This window comes from Phalacrocorax aristotelis, chromosome 6 (assembly GCF_949628215.1).
Source record: "Phalacrocorax aristotelis chromosome 6, bGulAri2.1, whole genome shotgun sequence".
Lineage (NCBI taxonomy): Eukaryota > Metazoa > Chordata > Aves > Suliformes > Phalacrocoracidae > Phalacrocorax > Phalacrocorax aristotelis.
The window spans coordinates 15,087,005-15,099,609 of record NC_134281.1 but is presented as its reverse complement, the minus strand read 5'-3'; the positions used below and the strand labels follow the sequence as shown (position 1 = coordinate 15,099,609).

General features: G+C 35.6%; 1 protein-coding gene across 3 annotated transcripts in view; it reads right to left on the bottom strand.

Moving 5' to 3' along the window:
• Positions 1-12,605, bottom strand: part of ARHGEF3 (Rho guanine nucleotide exchange factor 3) — a 148,541-nt gene that overhangs the window by 97,890 nt on the left and 38,046 nt on the right. Inside the window, exon 1 of one of the 3 annotated variants that reach the window (XM_075096168.1) lies at positions 4,148-6,040. The exons of the other annotated variants lie outside the window; for them this stretch is intronic. Within the exon in view, the coding sequence (XP_074952269.1) occupies positions 4,148-4,176 (29 nt within the window). The 5' untranslated portion in view covers positions 4,177-6,040. Of the gene's footprint in view, positions 1-4,147; positions 6,041-12,605 lie in introns of those variants that run through there. 3 annotated transcript variants of the gene reach the window in all.

Here is a 12,605-nt window from a genome sequence, read left to right as displayed (position 1 = left end):
AGTAAAATAAATTACTCAAATGCTATAGTAAGGCTTTTTCAGATGTCAAGAACAAGACAGTATATGCAGTTATAGGAACCATCCCTGTGACTAACACTCTTGAAATACATCATCTAGATGATCACAGACTATATCATGTCTGAGAAAAGAAAGTACATAATGTGTGAGGGAAAGAGTGGACTCCCTCCCTACAATTACTTGCAACAGTAATCTCAAAGCTGTAATTTATAATACTTGACCTTTATAATACTTGACCTTTCTTACAGATGGATCTGTTTTCATTTAGCTGAAAGTCACCAAAATATTTTTCCCCAGTACCGCAGTTTCAAAAGACTACAAGGTGGTACTATCTAGGAACTCTTCAGACTGGGAGGGAGGGGGTCACCAAACCTGTCAGCTGACCTTGGTTTGGAGATCACTATGGAAAGTTTATCTTGGAAATAAAGCCTAAAACCAAGTCTATCCAGTCTCAGAAAAGTGCAAGCGGAGGCCTGCCGCTTGGAAAGGCAGATCAGGAAAATACTCAACCTTCAGCCGTGTTAAATTCCTCCTCCTCCTCTTCAGTGGGAGTTTTAACTGTTCATTTTGTATTTGACCTTTAAGATCCAGCCCTGGCAAAATAAGCCCTGGAAATGGCATCTTCACATCTTAGTAGCTCAGATAATCTTAGATCCCTTGAAACATTTACCAGGGAATGACTGAACTGTACTGACTTGCTTGCCTGCTAGTTTCCTAGTGATCCTGCTGGTCAATAAGGATAATTTGGAATTTTACTGAACAAAGCATTTATTACAGCAGGAACTTTTGACAATGTTAATACCCTCTGAACTGTGACTATCTTTAAACAAGTTGCTTCTACCACTATTTTGTAGCCTGGAGAGTAAATGGCCACTGAATTAAACATATAGTGAATTATCAGCCAAAGATTTGTAAGGTCCCAGAATGAGAATCACTTAAAGTCCAAAGTCAGCATGAATAAAGTTCTAGAACTTCTAGTACCCATGAGTTAACTTGTATAGTTTATTAGGTTAATTACAGTAGGTCAACTCCCTGTGCTTCTTGTAACACAAGGCTATATAACACATTGCTCAACAGAAAGCAAAGCTTTACAAAAGAAAATGACTTGGAGATGTGGGGAGGGGGAAAAAAGACGAAAAAAAAAGGAGAAAGAACAAGATAAACCATGAAATAAAAGACTATTATAGGCAGAGAAATGTTGTTTTCTTTCTCACAGCTAAGTACATACTACAGAAGTTTGTATACAATAAAGATGATGTTGCCATAAACTCTAATAAAGTACTAGAGCGGATTAAGGATAAACAGCAGTTGGTTTCCACTGTGGAACACTGAATTAAAAATACACATACATTTCTGTCAAGACTGAAGTAGGTATTATTTGTCTTACAGTATGTTTATATTGTCCCATTGGCTGCTTTCATTCAGGGGAAAAAAAAAAACCACAACAAAAAAACCCTCAGTATTTCATATTAAACCAGCATCATCACAAAGGCTTGTCTGGAAACAAAACGTCGATCCTTCTTAAAATGATTTTGCAAAAATGATCCCTATATTTTACATGTGTTGAGTTTAATTAATATATACCTAGCATGTTCCAATTCTGCCTTGGAACTTAAAACTTGATTATTTTTTTTCCCCCCTCATCCGTCACCAGTAGCAATAACATTTACAAATCAGTGAAACTGCAGTTTTTACAAAGACTGAATATGAACTATAACTATACTTTCTGCATAAAACTCAGGATAGAACCCACCTATGTTCCCCAGAATTGTGCTGAAAATGCTAAGAAAAAATAATTAAAAGTCATAAAATAATGCTTTTGTCCTTAAGATGTGGAGAGTTTTCTGTTTAGGTTCCCTCAAACACGTACTAGGAGGAGATATAATTAAAATATCTGCTGGACAAAGATACCCTTAGCAAAATCTTTATTTAGACACAATTTTTAGACACCAAATTAACACACCTCCCAGAATACATCAGTGGAGGGTTTTTTTTTGTGTAACCTTCACTGTGCTGTAGGTTAGTTCTGTAATGACAATCTATAAGTAAATAAAGGAATCTAAAGACTACAACATGCACTGGATGTTTTAAAGAGTATTACACTTACTGAAAAAAAGTGTTACCTGTCCTGAAGCACGATGATGAGATAAGTAAACGATTTGCGGCAGTTTATATTAAGGTTACGTAACTTTTACATCTTCATCAGACCTTGCACTCTTTCTGCACACAGAATCACTAACTACAACAGTATTTTGTTTAGATATGAATATCCAAGCTGTGTGTTTTGTTTAAAATGCTCAGCTGCTACATCTGTTTGAAGATAAAAGCGCATTTCACAAATCTGCATGAACATAATACAAGGAACATACATGAACATGAACATAATAAAAGGACATGAACATAATAAAAGGAAAGCTCAAACCACTTAGAGACAAGCTGTGCTAAGTACAAAATTTTTTTCAATCTGCAGAAATAAAAGTTGGTACTACAGCTGTGAGTATTTTACAAAGACTGTTATGTAATAAATAATACTTACTGTTCAGAACTGTTCTTTGTAATGTCATCTGCTCAACCTATCGAAAGTGTACACTAATATATGGTCCCTAAAAGCACATTTATTTTAACACACTGGGATATTTGTGATACTAAATTACAAAAAAAAGACAAAACAAAAAACTTCAAAACAAAAAAAAAAAGTGGTTTACCTGGTGAAGCCTGAGATATGCAACAGCATTTTACCTTTGAACAATACTGATTCTCTTAGATGTTCTACGTTACGGATAATAATAAATTTAATGTACCTTTGGTACTGATTTTAAAAGCAGAAAAACCCCCATGGTTTGACTTACTTAATAAAAAAAAAAACCAAACACTGACTCTTCCACTTGAAATCTCAAATAGTATTTCTCTTCTACACTAGGCCTCTGCATTTTGGCACTAAAAGGAGATTGTGGAAAATTTCATTTATTTTCCAGAAGGAGAAAGACCAAATCTAATACAGTAGAATCTGGCTCAGAAAAGTTAAATTCATATGCAGAGTTTATTTGATACACTTTTCTTCCCAAAGGCAACACATCTCTCAGAGATTGTGTGTATGTTTGATTCGCCAAGGTCCAATCCTGCATACGTGAGCTCTTTAAGCTCCCATAGTGCCTACTGACAGATAACTGGAGAGGGGGGGAAGACCACTTAGGTGAGCAAGACTGAATACTTACTATCTTGACAAAAACAAAAATATCTACTAAGGAAAAACTAGATGACTGATTTTCACTAGCTGACTTCCTGAACACTAACACAATCTTTTATTGTCCTATCATCATGAACTATGTGTCATAAACGTATTAAGAAAGAAAAACAGCCCTTGTGAATCTGCATATACACAGACAAAAGCATCACTGCAGTGATGATGCACATCATCACTGAAGCAGGTACATGTACCAAGAGCTGTCCCACACCTACTCTTTTCCCATGCTTTCTTCAGAATGTGTTTATTTATACTATGAATCAATGCAAAGCACCATAAAATATCCCATCACTAATAAAACCCAAATAAGCTGCAAATTGCATTTTTTTCATTTCTGCATTTGATTAATTTCCTGTAAAAATTATTAGTGATTTTATGAAAAAAGAAAAAATTCTGAAGAACAAGTAAGGTTCTACATTTTGATCTAAAACTCAGATATTCTTAATGATGTAACATTTCACCTTCTGAAGAAATTCAGGCTTGATTTAAAGCTTTAAATATAATTTATTTCTTTATCTGTAACTACTGCAGGTTAATGCAATAAGTTACATCTGATATACACCACTATAAAAGCATCCCCTTGAAATATATGAACTGTTCACAACTGAAACAGAAAGCCCTGGCTACTAGCCAACAGGAGGATACAGGCTCTTCTACTGTTTGACAAAGGTATAGCTGCATTAATACAGGACTCTCTTCTCATCCTCCCGGCATTATTTTTCTACAACAAAATATCACTGTTTCATTAATATTGTAAGAGTTAAGATTAGAAAGGTTATTCACTGGCTCACTTTGAATTAGCAGCCTCAAATCATTCCGATAGCATTTCAATAATACTAGGAAGAAGAAATAGCAATAACATGTCTGTTAATTTTTAGTCATTACCTCATCCCACTGCTGTATCTCACATACATGCTGAATACTTTACAAAGAGAACACTACCCATTGAAAGAAATGTTTGCTCATCTCCACCCCTACAGTCAGCCATCCAGATAAGATCCAGTCCTGCATGGGAAGAAAAAAGATCTGGTGGTAACACTTAAAGGGCCCCCACCATATGACTCAGAAAAAGCAAGCCTCTGGGCAAAAAATCACAATATTCATGCTCAAGGAAAGAGACTAAGTCTATTCCCTTTTGTCTTCAAAAGCTCTCATTGAGAGCCTAAGGCTGGGAAATCCACTTAGTTAAGCAAGATTGGATACTTACTGGTTAGATAGAAACAAAAAGGTTCGCCCAGAGAAAGCAGACAAGGGGTTTCTTAGCAGTTCGTGAAATCCAACCAAACAGCTTTTTCAGTTAGCCTATAGAGAAGCTACTAACACCCTCAAAATGATCATTCAAGTGCCATCACATGTTCCTGATGAAGGAAATGGTGTTTTCTGAAAATTCCATTCTGTTTGGATTCATGTAATCTGTCTCTCTTCCTACAGGTAAACATTAATTCCTGCAAAGCTGTGGTTCACTAACAGGCATTTAGAAAGATCAGAAGGACTGATTAAAGAGGGCAACCCTATTTAAAACATCTGTGGGCAAGTCATTCCAAGATTTTAAAACTCTCGTACTGCTATTTCCTTATCCCTTCATTTGTGATGATACATTTTTCTGCATTATAGCTTGTATTTCAACTGAAAAAGGCAAAAAATGTAGGTTTGTAACAAAAATGTCAAATAGGATCGTTATGTCACTAAGCCCATAGTCAATTTAGAGGCTCCTCTGTGTTGAAAAGTCTAAAACTCCTACGCACCTTTTAAAGAGTGCTGTATGATACTTTTCACACCTCGCTCTCAAGGTTATGGCATTAATCCAGTCAGTCAAGGAAGGAAACCTTCTTTTATTAAATACAATCAGTTATAGAGGATTTTAACTTTCTGAATACTGTTTCACTGAGAAAGATTACGCTTACATGAAGAAGCATTTTCAACTGAGTGACAAGAACCACTCCTCTAATTTCTATGCAGACAGACGAGAACATCTTATCTTGAGATTGTAACAGGCCTGTCACCTCTGGAGGTAATAAACTAAACTTCTCCAAGTGTATGTAACCATGTCCATGACTTAACTTCAGCGTGCAGTAACCATCCCCCCAAAAAGTCAAATCATACCACATAAATTCATGTCTGCACTAGTTCTGCCCTCTGCCATGCCTAAAGGATTGCAGGCCGTCACGGCAAATTCCATTTAGCTACTTCGTTGCATATAGTTCAATAACTTGGACATTAAAATCTCACCAAAGGTTAAGTTCCACAGCATACTGGGACCCTGCTTACAATATAAGCAAGTATTTTACTGTGGCATAACTAAAACATGGGCAACAGAAAGTCCTCCCACGCTTTAAGCATTGTCAGTTAAATAAAGAACAGAGTATTAAGAAGTGAGAGAGTTAGGAATTCATCAACTCATCTATAACAAAACCTTTCACAGGAATGAGTTTCAATATTTATACCAAGTCTGAGGGAAAAGCTTCAATTTTTTCGAACAACCTTCCCCTGTTTCTAGAGCTTTTTGTTTCATTTAAGTTTATTAATTTAAATTTAATTAAATTTAAAGTACCATGACTTGGGATATTTTTTTTTTCATTTGAGTACTCTTTTAAAGATAAGCACACAAAGAAACACCCTTTTTTCTTTTAGGGGAATGTGAAACCTGGGAAAGAACACTTCCTGTTCATTAGATTACTAAATCAATAGGTACAATAAACACAACTATGCTTAAAAAAAAATATTTAAGATAATCACAGCTGAAACATCTATAAACAAGCAAACATTTTTAGTAGTTATGTACCCAATACAACCAGTTTTCTTTAATAAGCTGCCCGTATATTTAATTTTTTTAAACTCAGTTATGTTATGCACACCAAAATAAATTACAAGAGGCCCTGAATCACAGTTTAAAGCAATATGTAGTGTATATATATACACATACAAGTCATCGAGATCAAATTATGTAACTTTTAGATTTACGAAGACATTTACACTTTTAAGACTTTCACTTACACTATTAGCAGATTGTACAGTGCAGGAACCCAAATAAAACAAATAATGACTTCATCTCCATTTCATCTTCATTTCCATCTGCACAGTAATTCCTATTAAGTTGCCTAAATAGCTGTAAGAGCAGCCATCAGCTCCCTGGACTTAAGAAACTTTTTTCTCCTCATATTCAACAAAGTTATCTTCACAATTTTTTTTTTCAGCTTTAACATCTTTTTTTAGATCTTGAAAAGAATTAACGGAGCCTTTTTAATATTGATTACTTTAGTTTCCCTTGTTTGATATAACTCATGTGGACTTGTTAGTGTGACCATAAGTTCCCTGAGCTCCATAAACATTTTGTCTTACTCCATGACAGTAAAGCTATCAAATCAAGACCTAAATCTTTAAAGTTTAAATGTTTATTCATATCATAAACACTGGACCGGTTTCCCCTTTGTTCTGAATGAAAGTGAAATACATACAAACAAGGCAACTCTACGCGCAAAGGCCAGTTTAGACCTACAAGGAGAGCCAGATTTAACAACAGTTTCAACAAATACTGCATCCTCTGACATCAGGATATTCTGTTTAATACAAACACTGACAAACTTATTTCTGCAAAAATCAGAAGAGTTTTTGAAGGCAATTTATTAATAGACACTGACGTCAACAAATACCTCTACCATGTGACTTCTGTGATCTTGGTCTTCACAGTGAAGTCAGAAGGCTATCAAGATAACTTTCTCTTGAAGAATTATGTAAAACCATTTACATAATGACTAATGCTGGTAATAAAAGCTAAGTTATAATTTCCCAGTTTATTATTATTTATAAATGTCTGAATTTATACTACTACTTTGGTAGTGGAAGTTTCTTTACAACATGAAATATTTGAAGCCAGCACCAAGTTTTACACGTCATGTTTCTAACAGTCTTCATTGGTCTGAGGGATGACGCTTCAGCAATACATTAAAAGGGTGTGTTGTACTCTGAAACCAAACACCCCTTTCATAAGGAGTGCGGTTTTACGTAGTATAATGACTTCCCACTAAGTAAGCAAAAACCCACACTTCCACTACTTCCATCATTTCTGAAGGGATATTTAACCTGACATGCGAAAACAAGATGTTTTCAGTTGTTAGTTATTATTCACAGCTGGGTTCCTCTGGGAACATTTTCTGCATCAGTGTTGCCATAGTAATTACTATGGAAACCCCTGAATCCAATGGAGTAAAACCTGTTGAAACTATCATTCCATCAAAGCTCCATTCAATATATCAACTCAGGGCACAAAATGTTCACTTATCTCTACTTCTGCCAGCAACAAGTAATGTTTTCTAGTCTCTTCAGTATAAATACACTAACTACATTACAGTAATTTCAGCCCAAGACCATTTTACAAGAGCACACAGAAAATTTTGATAGAACAATTTTGTAGCAAGAACAGATTCCTGTAATTAAAAAATAACATTATACCAGTGATGACTCTGAAAGCATTTGGTTTTTTGGTCCTGGGTCAAAGTACATTCATTTAAAAAGCACATTTATGGGTGGGATACATTTGGAGCCAGTTTTTTTTTCAGAAACACATATATATGTATATATAAAAAAATAGCTTCTGCAAAAAACAGGAATTAACATATCAAGTGAGACCAGTGGATCAGACAGGAAATGGGATTTTGCTTTAAAGTAGACCAATGACGGGTTGATCTGTCAATGGAGGAAATTTTCTCATCTCTTTCAAGGTAAGATTGTCTGTCCATGCCTGAAAGCAGGAAGGCCTATATCCTTCTCATTTCATCTTATTTATGAGTTTTGTTATCAATTACCTTAATTAATACAAGTATTTCATTGTTTCCCTTCCACAATCTCTGCCTGAAATACAATGTCAGAGCAGAAAGTACAGTAACTATGTTATTTTGTTTTCCTCAGTGTACATTCACATTGTCTGTTTCAAATGTACTGCTGTATGCTGTTACAGGCAGAAGACAAAGTCAAACTCAGATTTTCGGCCTATGACTCTAGGTTACCTGTTTTAAGATGCTTTACAAAATAAATGCAATGAAAGTGCTTAAAGGGCAAAAACTAGCCATGTGTGAAAGCTGCAAGCAGAAAAATCTTGTAAGAAACAGCACTTGTACCCACCATCAAGGTAAAATTACTGCTAATAAGTATCCAATGCTTCTTTATATTATTTTTAAGATTACTATTGCTGTAGGGAAAACAAAGAGCCCAAATAATTATTTTAATATATTACCAATATTGCTAAGATCACACTGCTGTACCTTGCTCTTCCAAAAAACATGAACAAAAATCTATTTACTCCTGCTATGTGTTTGTGCCGTATATACAAAATATTTCCTGTCTCAGCTCATTTAAAAAAGGAAGTTAATACAGAACTGAGATTACCTACTGAAAAGATTGCCAGAAGATCCTAGGAAATAAACCAAGCTGTATATGGAACTTTAAAGTTTTTCTGCAGTTATTTACAAAGCCTAAGGAATAATATTGTTTGCTCCAGTAACTCATGTCAGAAAAATCTTGTAACATAAATTTGCGAGAGATTATTTCCTTTCAAAGAAATATAAACATTTTGGGCTATTTGCTCTTGCACATATTGACATATTCTCATCGCATAAGCTAGTACAGTACTACTATTCTTCCCTCAAAGAAAATATTCCATGATTTGTAACAACCTTATAATATATGGTAGAAGACTCACTCTGACATGTAGTAACTACTAGTTTTGAACCCATTGGTTATTGTTTTTTGTTATACTGCTGAATGTTAGAAGTTGCACAATCAATTGCACACCATTGCATTCTGTATTTTCATCAGGTTTGGGTTTTTTGGGGTTTGTTTGTTTTGTGGGTTTTTGGTTTTTTGGTTTGTTTTTTTTTTTTTAAGACAGTCACCACTACTATGTTTCCTCTGAAATGGAGGTCATAATTGATACCAGAACTACTGTTGGTAGCCATCAGACTGACTGGAACATAAGGTGAATGGTCCTACTTCTTTTGAATATGTAAACACATTTCTGAAGCCAAGATACTGGATTTTTTTCCAATCACTTACACTATACCTCTTGAGTAGTAAAATAGCATCTTGCTTTCAGTACAGCACTCTTCATTTCCAAATGCATAAAAAATGCCGTTCTATGATTTTATGAAAAACTGATATGAAAAGAGTTCATTTCATCCAATGCTCTCCCCACCTCCAACTAAAGTGGGGTCTTTTGCATTAAACGCATTAATGATTTAATTATGTGCAAGACTCATTGACAGAAGTATTTGTCTAATTGCTCTATGGGCAGATCTCCCAAACTTGACAACCTCAAATTGAGCAAAAATAGGTATGCAGCAATGTGATGAGTACATCTCTTGGGAGAAGTTGCAGAGCAACGAACCACCTATAGAGCTCAGCCTTGCAAGTCTGACGCTCCAGTAATGGGTTCTTTGTTAAGGATAAAGATTAATTATAACAAGCTGCTTTCTCATTCCTAAGAGAGTAAGATGGCACCCAAACTAAGTGAACCAACAGCTACATCCCATGCACAGCATGTTACCTCATGATCTCAATCAGAATGCAAAAATTAGAGATGGAGCACTGAGCACGCATAACAGCAGAGGCATCATCTTGCCGCAAGCAACCACCTCTTAGCTCCAATACAGTCACTTGAACAGACTCTGCAAGGGGCAGACCTGATGAAGATTGGTTTCCTGTGGAAGCAGGTCCTGTGTTTGTCCCACACCTCAGCATGCTCTCTTGTCTCTCGTTATCTCTTGCTATGAAAAGGCTGTGGTTAGTTCAGAGCAACACATCTGCTGGCAGGCTCCTGCCAAAAGAACCTAAAATGGCTACGCTCTGGCAGCCTTCCTCACAATGGTGGTACTGTTTGGGGTCTCTCACCTCCACCCATACACAATTAGTTAAAATTTTAGTTTATTGGCTATTTTTTATATCTTTTTAAAAATGAAACTGGGCAAAGGGTTGAAAAATTACTGGCAAAGACAGACAGCACAGTCATATGCCATTTCCTGAGGAAACTAGGCTTTCTTTAAACCACACACATGAATCTTTCTGCAAATCTGACTTTTCTAGGTACCTTGAAAAGCAAAGTAAATGGTTTCATGACTTCCAGCTCCCACTCCCCTTTACATCCTACTGACAAAGATAAAAGGCAGGGAGGGACTGTTTGGTTGGTTATTTAAACTGAAAATGCGTCATAACTTTTCTTCAAGTAAATCTATGGAAAGGGGAAAAAAGAATTTGTTGTTCTTTAAATTATCATAATGAATCAACCACCCTACTCAGGAAAAGAAAAAGTACAATGATTTTTCCCAAAGTTCATAAAATCAGGTGGTTGTTCTCAAGAGAGAAAAATTTAAAAGTATTTGCTATTTTCACTTGCTCGTGAAAAATATTTCATGTTAAACCTAAACCACAAAGAAATATACTAACACGATGTCTGATACATAAACTAAGAGCTTTTAAGATGATCATTCTAAACTCAACTGCACTGTGAAAAGAAAATGAAGAAAAGAAACATTACTATATTTTTAATTTGTCTTTAAATGGAAACCTGATCAAAACAGTTACATCTTTGCTCTAGTAGAACATAAACAGAGTTGCAGTACACTTGTAATTAATGAGTTCTACTGGGAACAAAAGCCTCAGCAAACAAAAATTTGCCCTATAGTGCATTCAATATTTAACTGATTGCTAAAATGATATTAAGGCATTAAATTATCGTAGAAGACATTTATTGCAAGCATGCTTTGATATCATGAGTGTAAATCCTTGCCCACCAGATTATAATGTCTAATAGACAATAACACATAATAAGAAGTGAGTGTTATGACACCTTTACAACAGCTTTACACAAAAGGTTTCCATTCTTACAGAAATCTCAAAGTATGTGAGTCACTGGGTAAAGAAATTGTAACTGAAATTCTAGATACTTGACTTCCAAATAAATACAAGTAAATTGAACAACTGGGCTTGTTTTCCTACACAAGTTAGCACTGGTAACCAAGGAAATTCACATGCTTTGTTAAAATTTCCACTTCATGAAGTTGGTAGCAAAGCAAAACAACAGGCATCCATACTGATCCCAAATTTTGCTCTGTAGCACCGAAATTTTGTTAATCTGAGCAATTTCTAAACTGCTAGATTAGGCTGAGAAAAAGGGTTAGCAGTTTCCTCAGTGGAAACACTGCTTGATGTTTCATCAGACTACTAACTATCCTTATCCATTCACCTAGCAGATGCAAAATCTTAAATCAACTGTGATCTGATGATGGATGAGACTGTTCCTGGGGCTACCAATACCTTGGCAAGAGAGATAGTCACAGATTCCTTGCTGGGCGCAAAACATTATTTTCACAGGATCACTGATTAAAGCGGCTGGAGTTGAAATGGGCAAGGAAATAATACTTTGATGGAACTTGATAACACAAAACTATTTCCTTTAAACGAGGATACCAGAGGTTCAGAATCCCAAACAAGTTTTTGCCAGTTCTAGAGTCCTTTATCAATCTTCCTGTCCCTTGTGACAGTTAACGGGTTTCAGTAGGTAGAACTCAGTTGCTGAAAGGCTTGAGGCAGGAGCATGGTAGGAAAAAAACATGATCACATTCTACCTGTACCGTTTATTAGAAAAACAAACAATGAACATTCATGGACAGTGTTCCTCAGGGAGGCAGAGACAGCTGCCTCAGTTGCATCAACAGGAATATAAGAAACCACTCTTCTCTTTATGACCACAAAGTTACTGTATATAGTTTTTGTAAACTGCAGTGTACAGAGTAAGGGGACATTTCACAGTTGTCTTGGAAACAGACTACTTAGGAGCTGTAAAAGAGATTTCCCTCAGGCTGACAGGAGAAAACTATGCAAAGCATACATACAGACCTAAAGAACACTGCTGGTCAAAAAAGTCTAGTCTTACATGCACAGCATACATACACACTATGAGCAAAACCATACAGGAATAACCTTCAAAGAGGAAGAGAAGAAATTACCTTTTCAATACCTTGATATAGATACTAAAAATCTACCATGAAACCAAGTATTGTAATATGAAGTCCTCCAAAACAAAGAACACACGCTAATAAGTGAGAGAAGTTTGCCTAAGCCTTAAATGGAATTAAAACATTATACATTTTTAAATTAAATACCCTATATAGTCACTCACAGTCCCCACAGAAAGCAAAACAATAAACATCTATTCACATACTGTTGGTAAATACAGCCCCCTGCTGTGCAAAATATAAAACCTGTAATGCAGTTAGTTACTGTCACTGTGCTCTATGATCTTTCTGGATATTGTGTACTCTTTCGTTTACACACAAAATCCTGATGGCAAGCA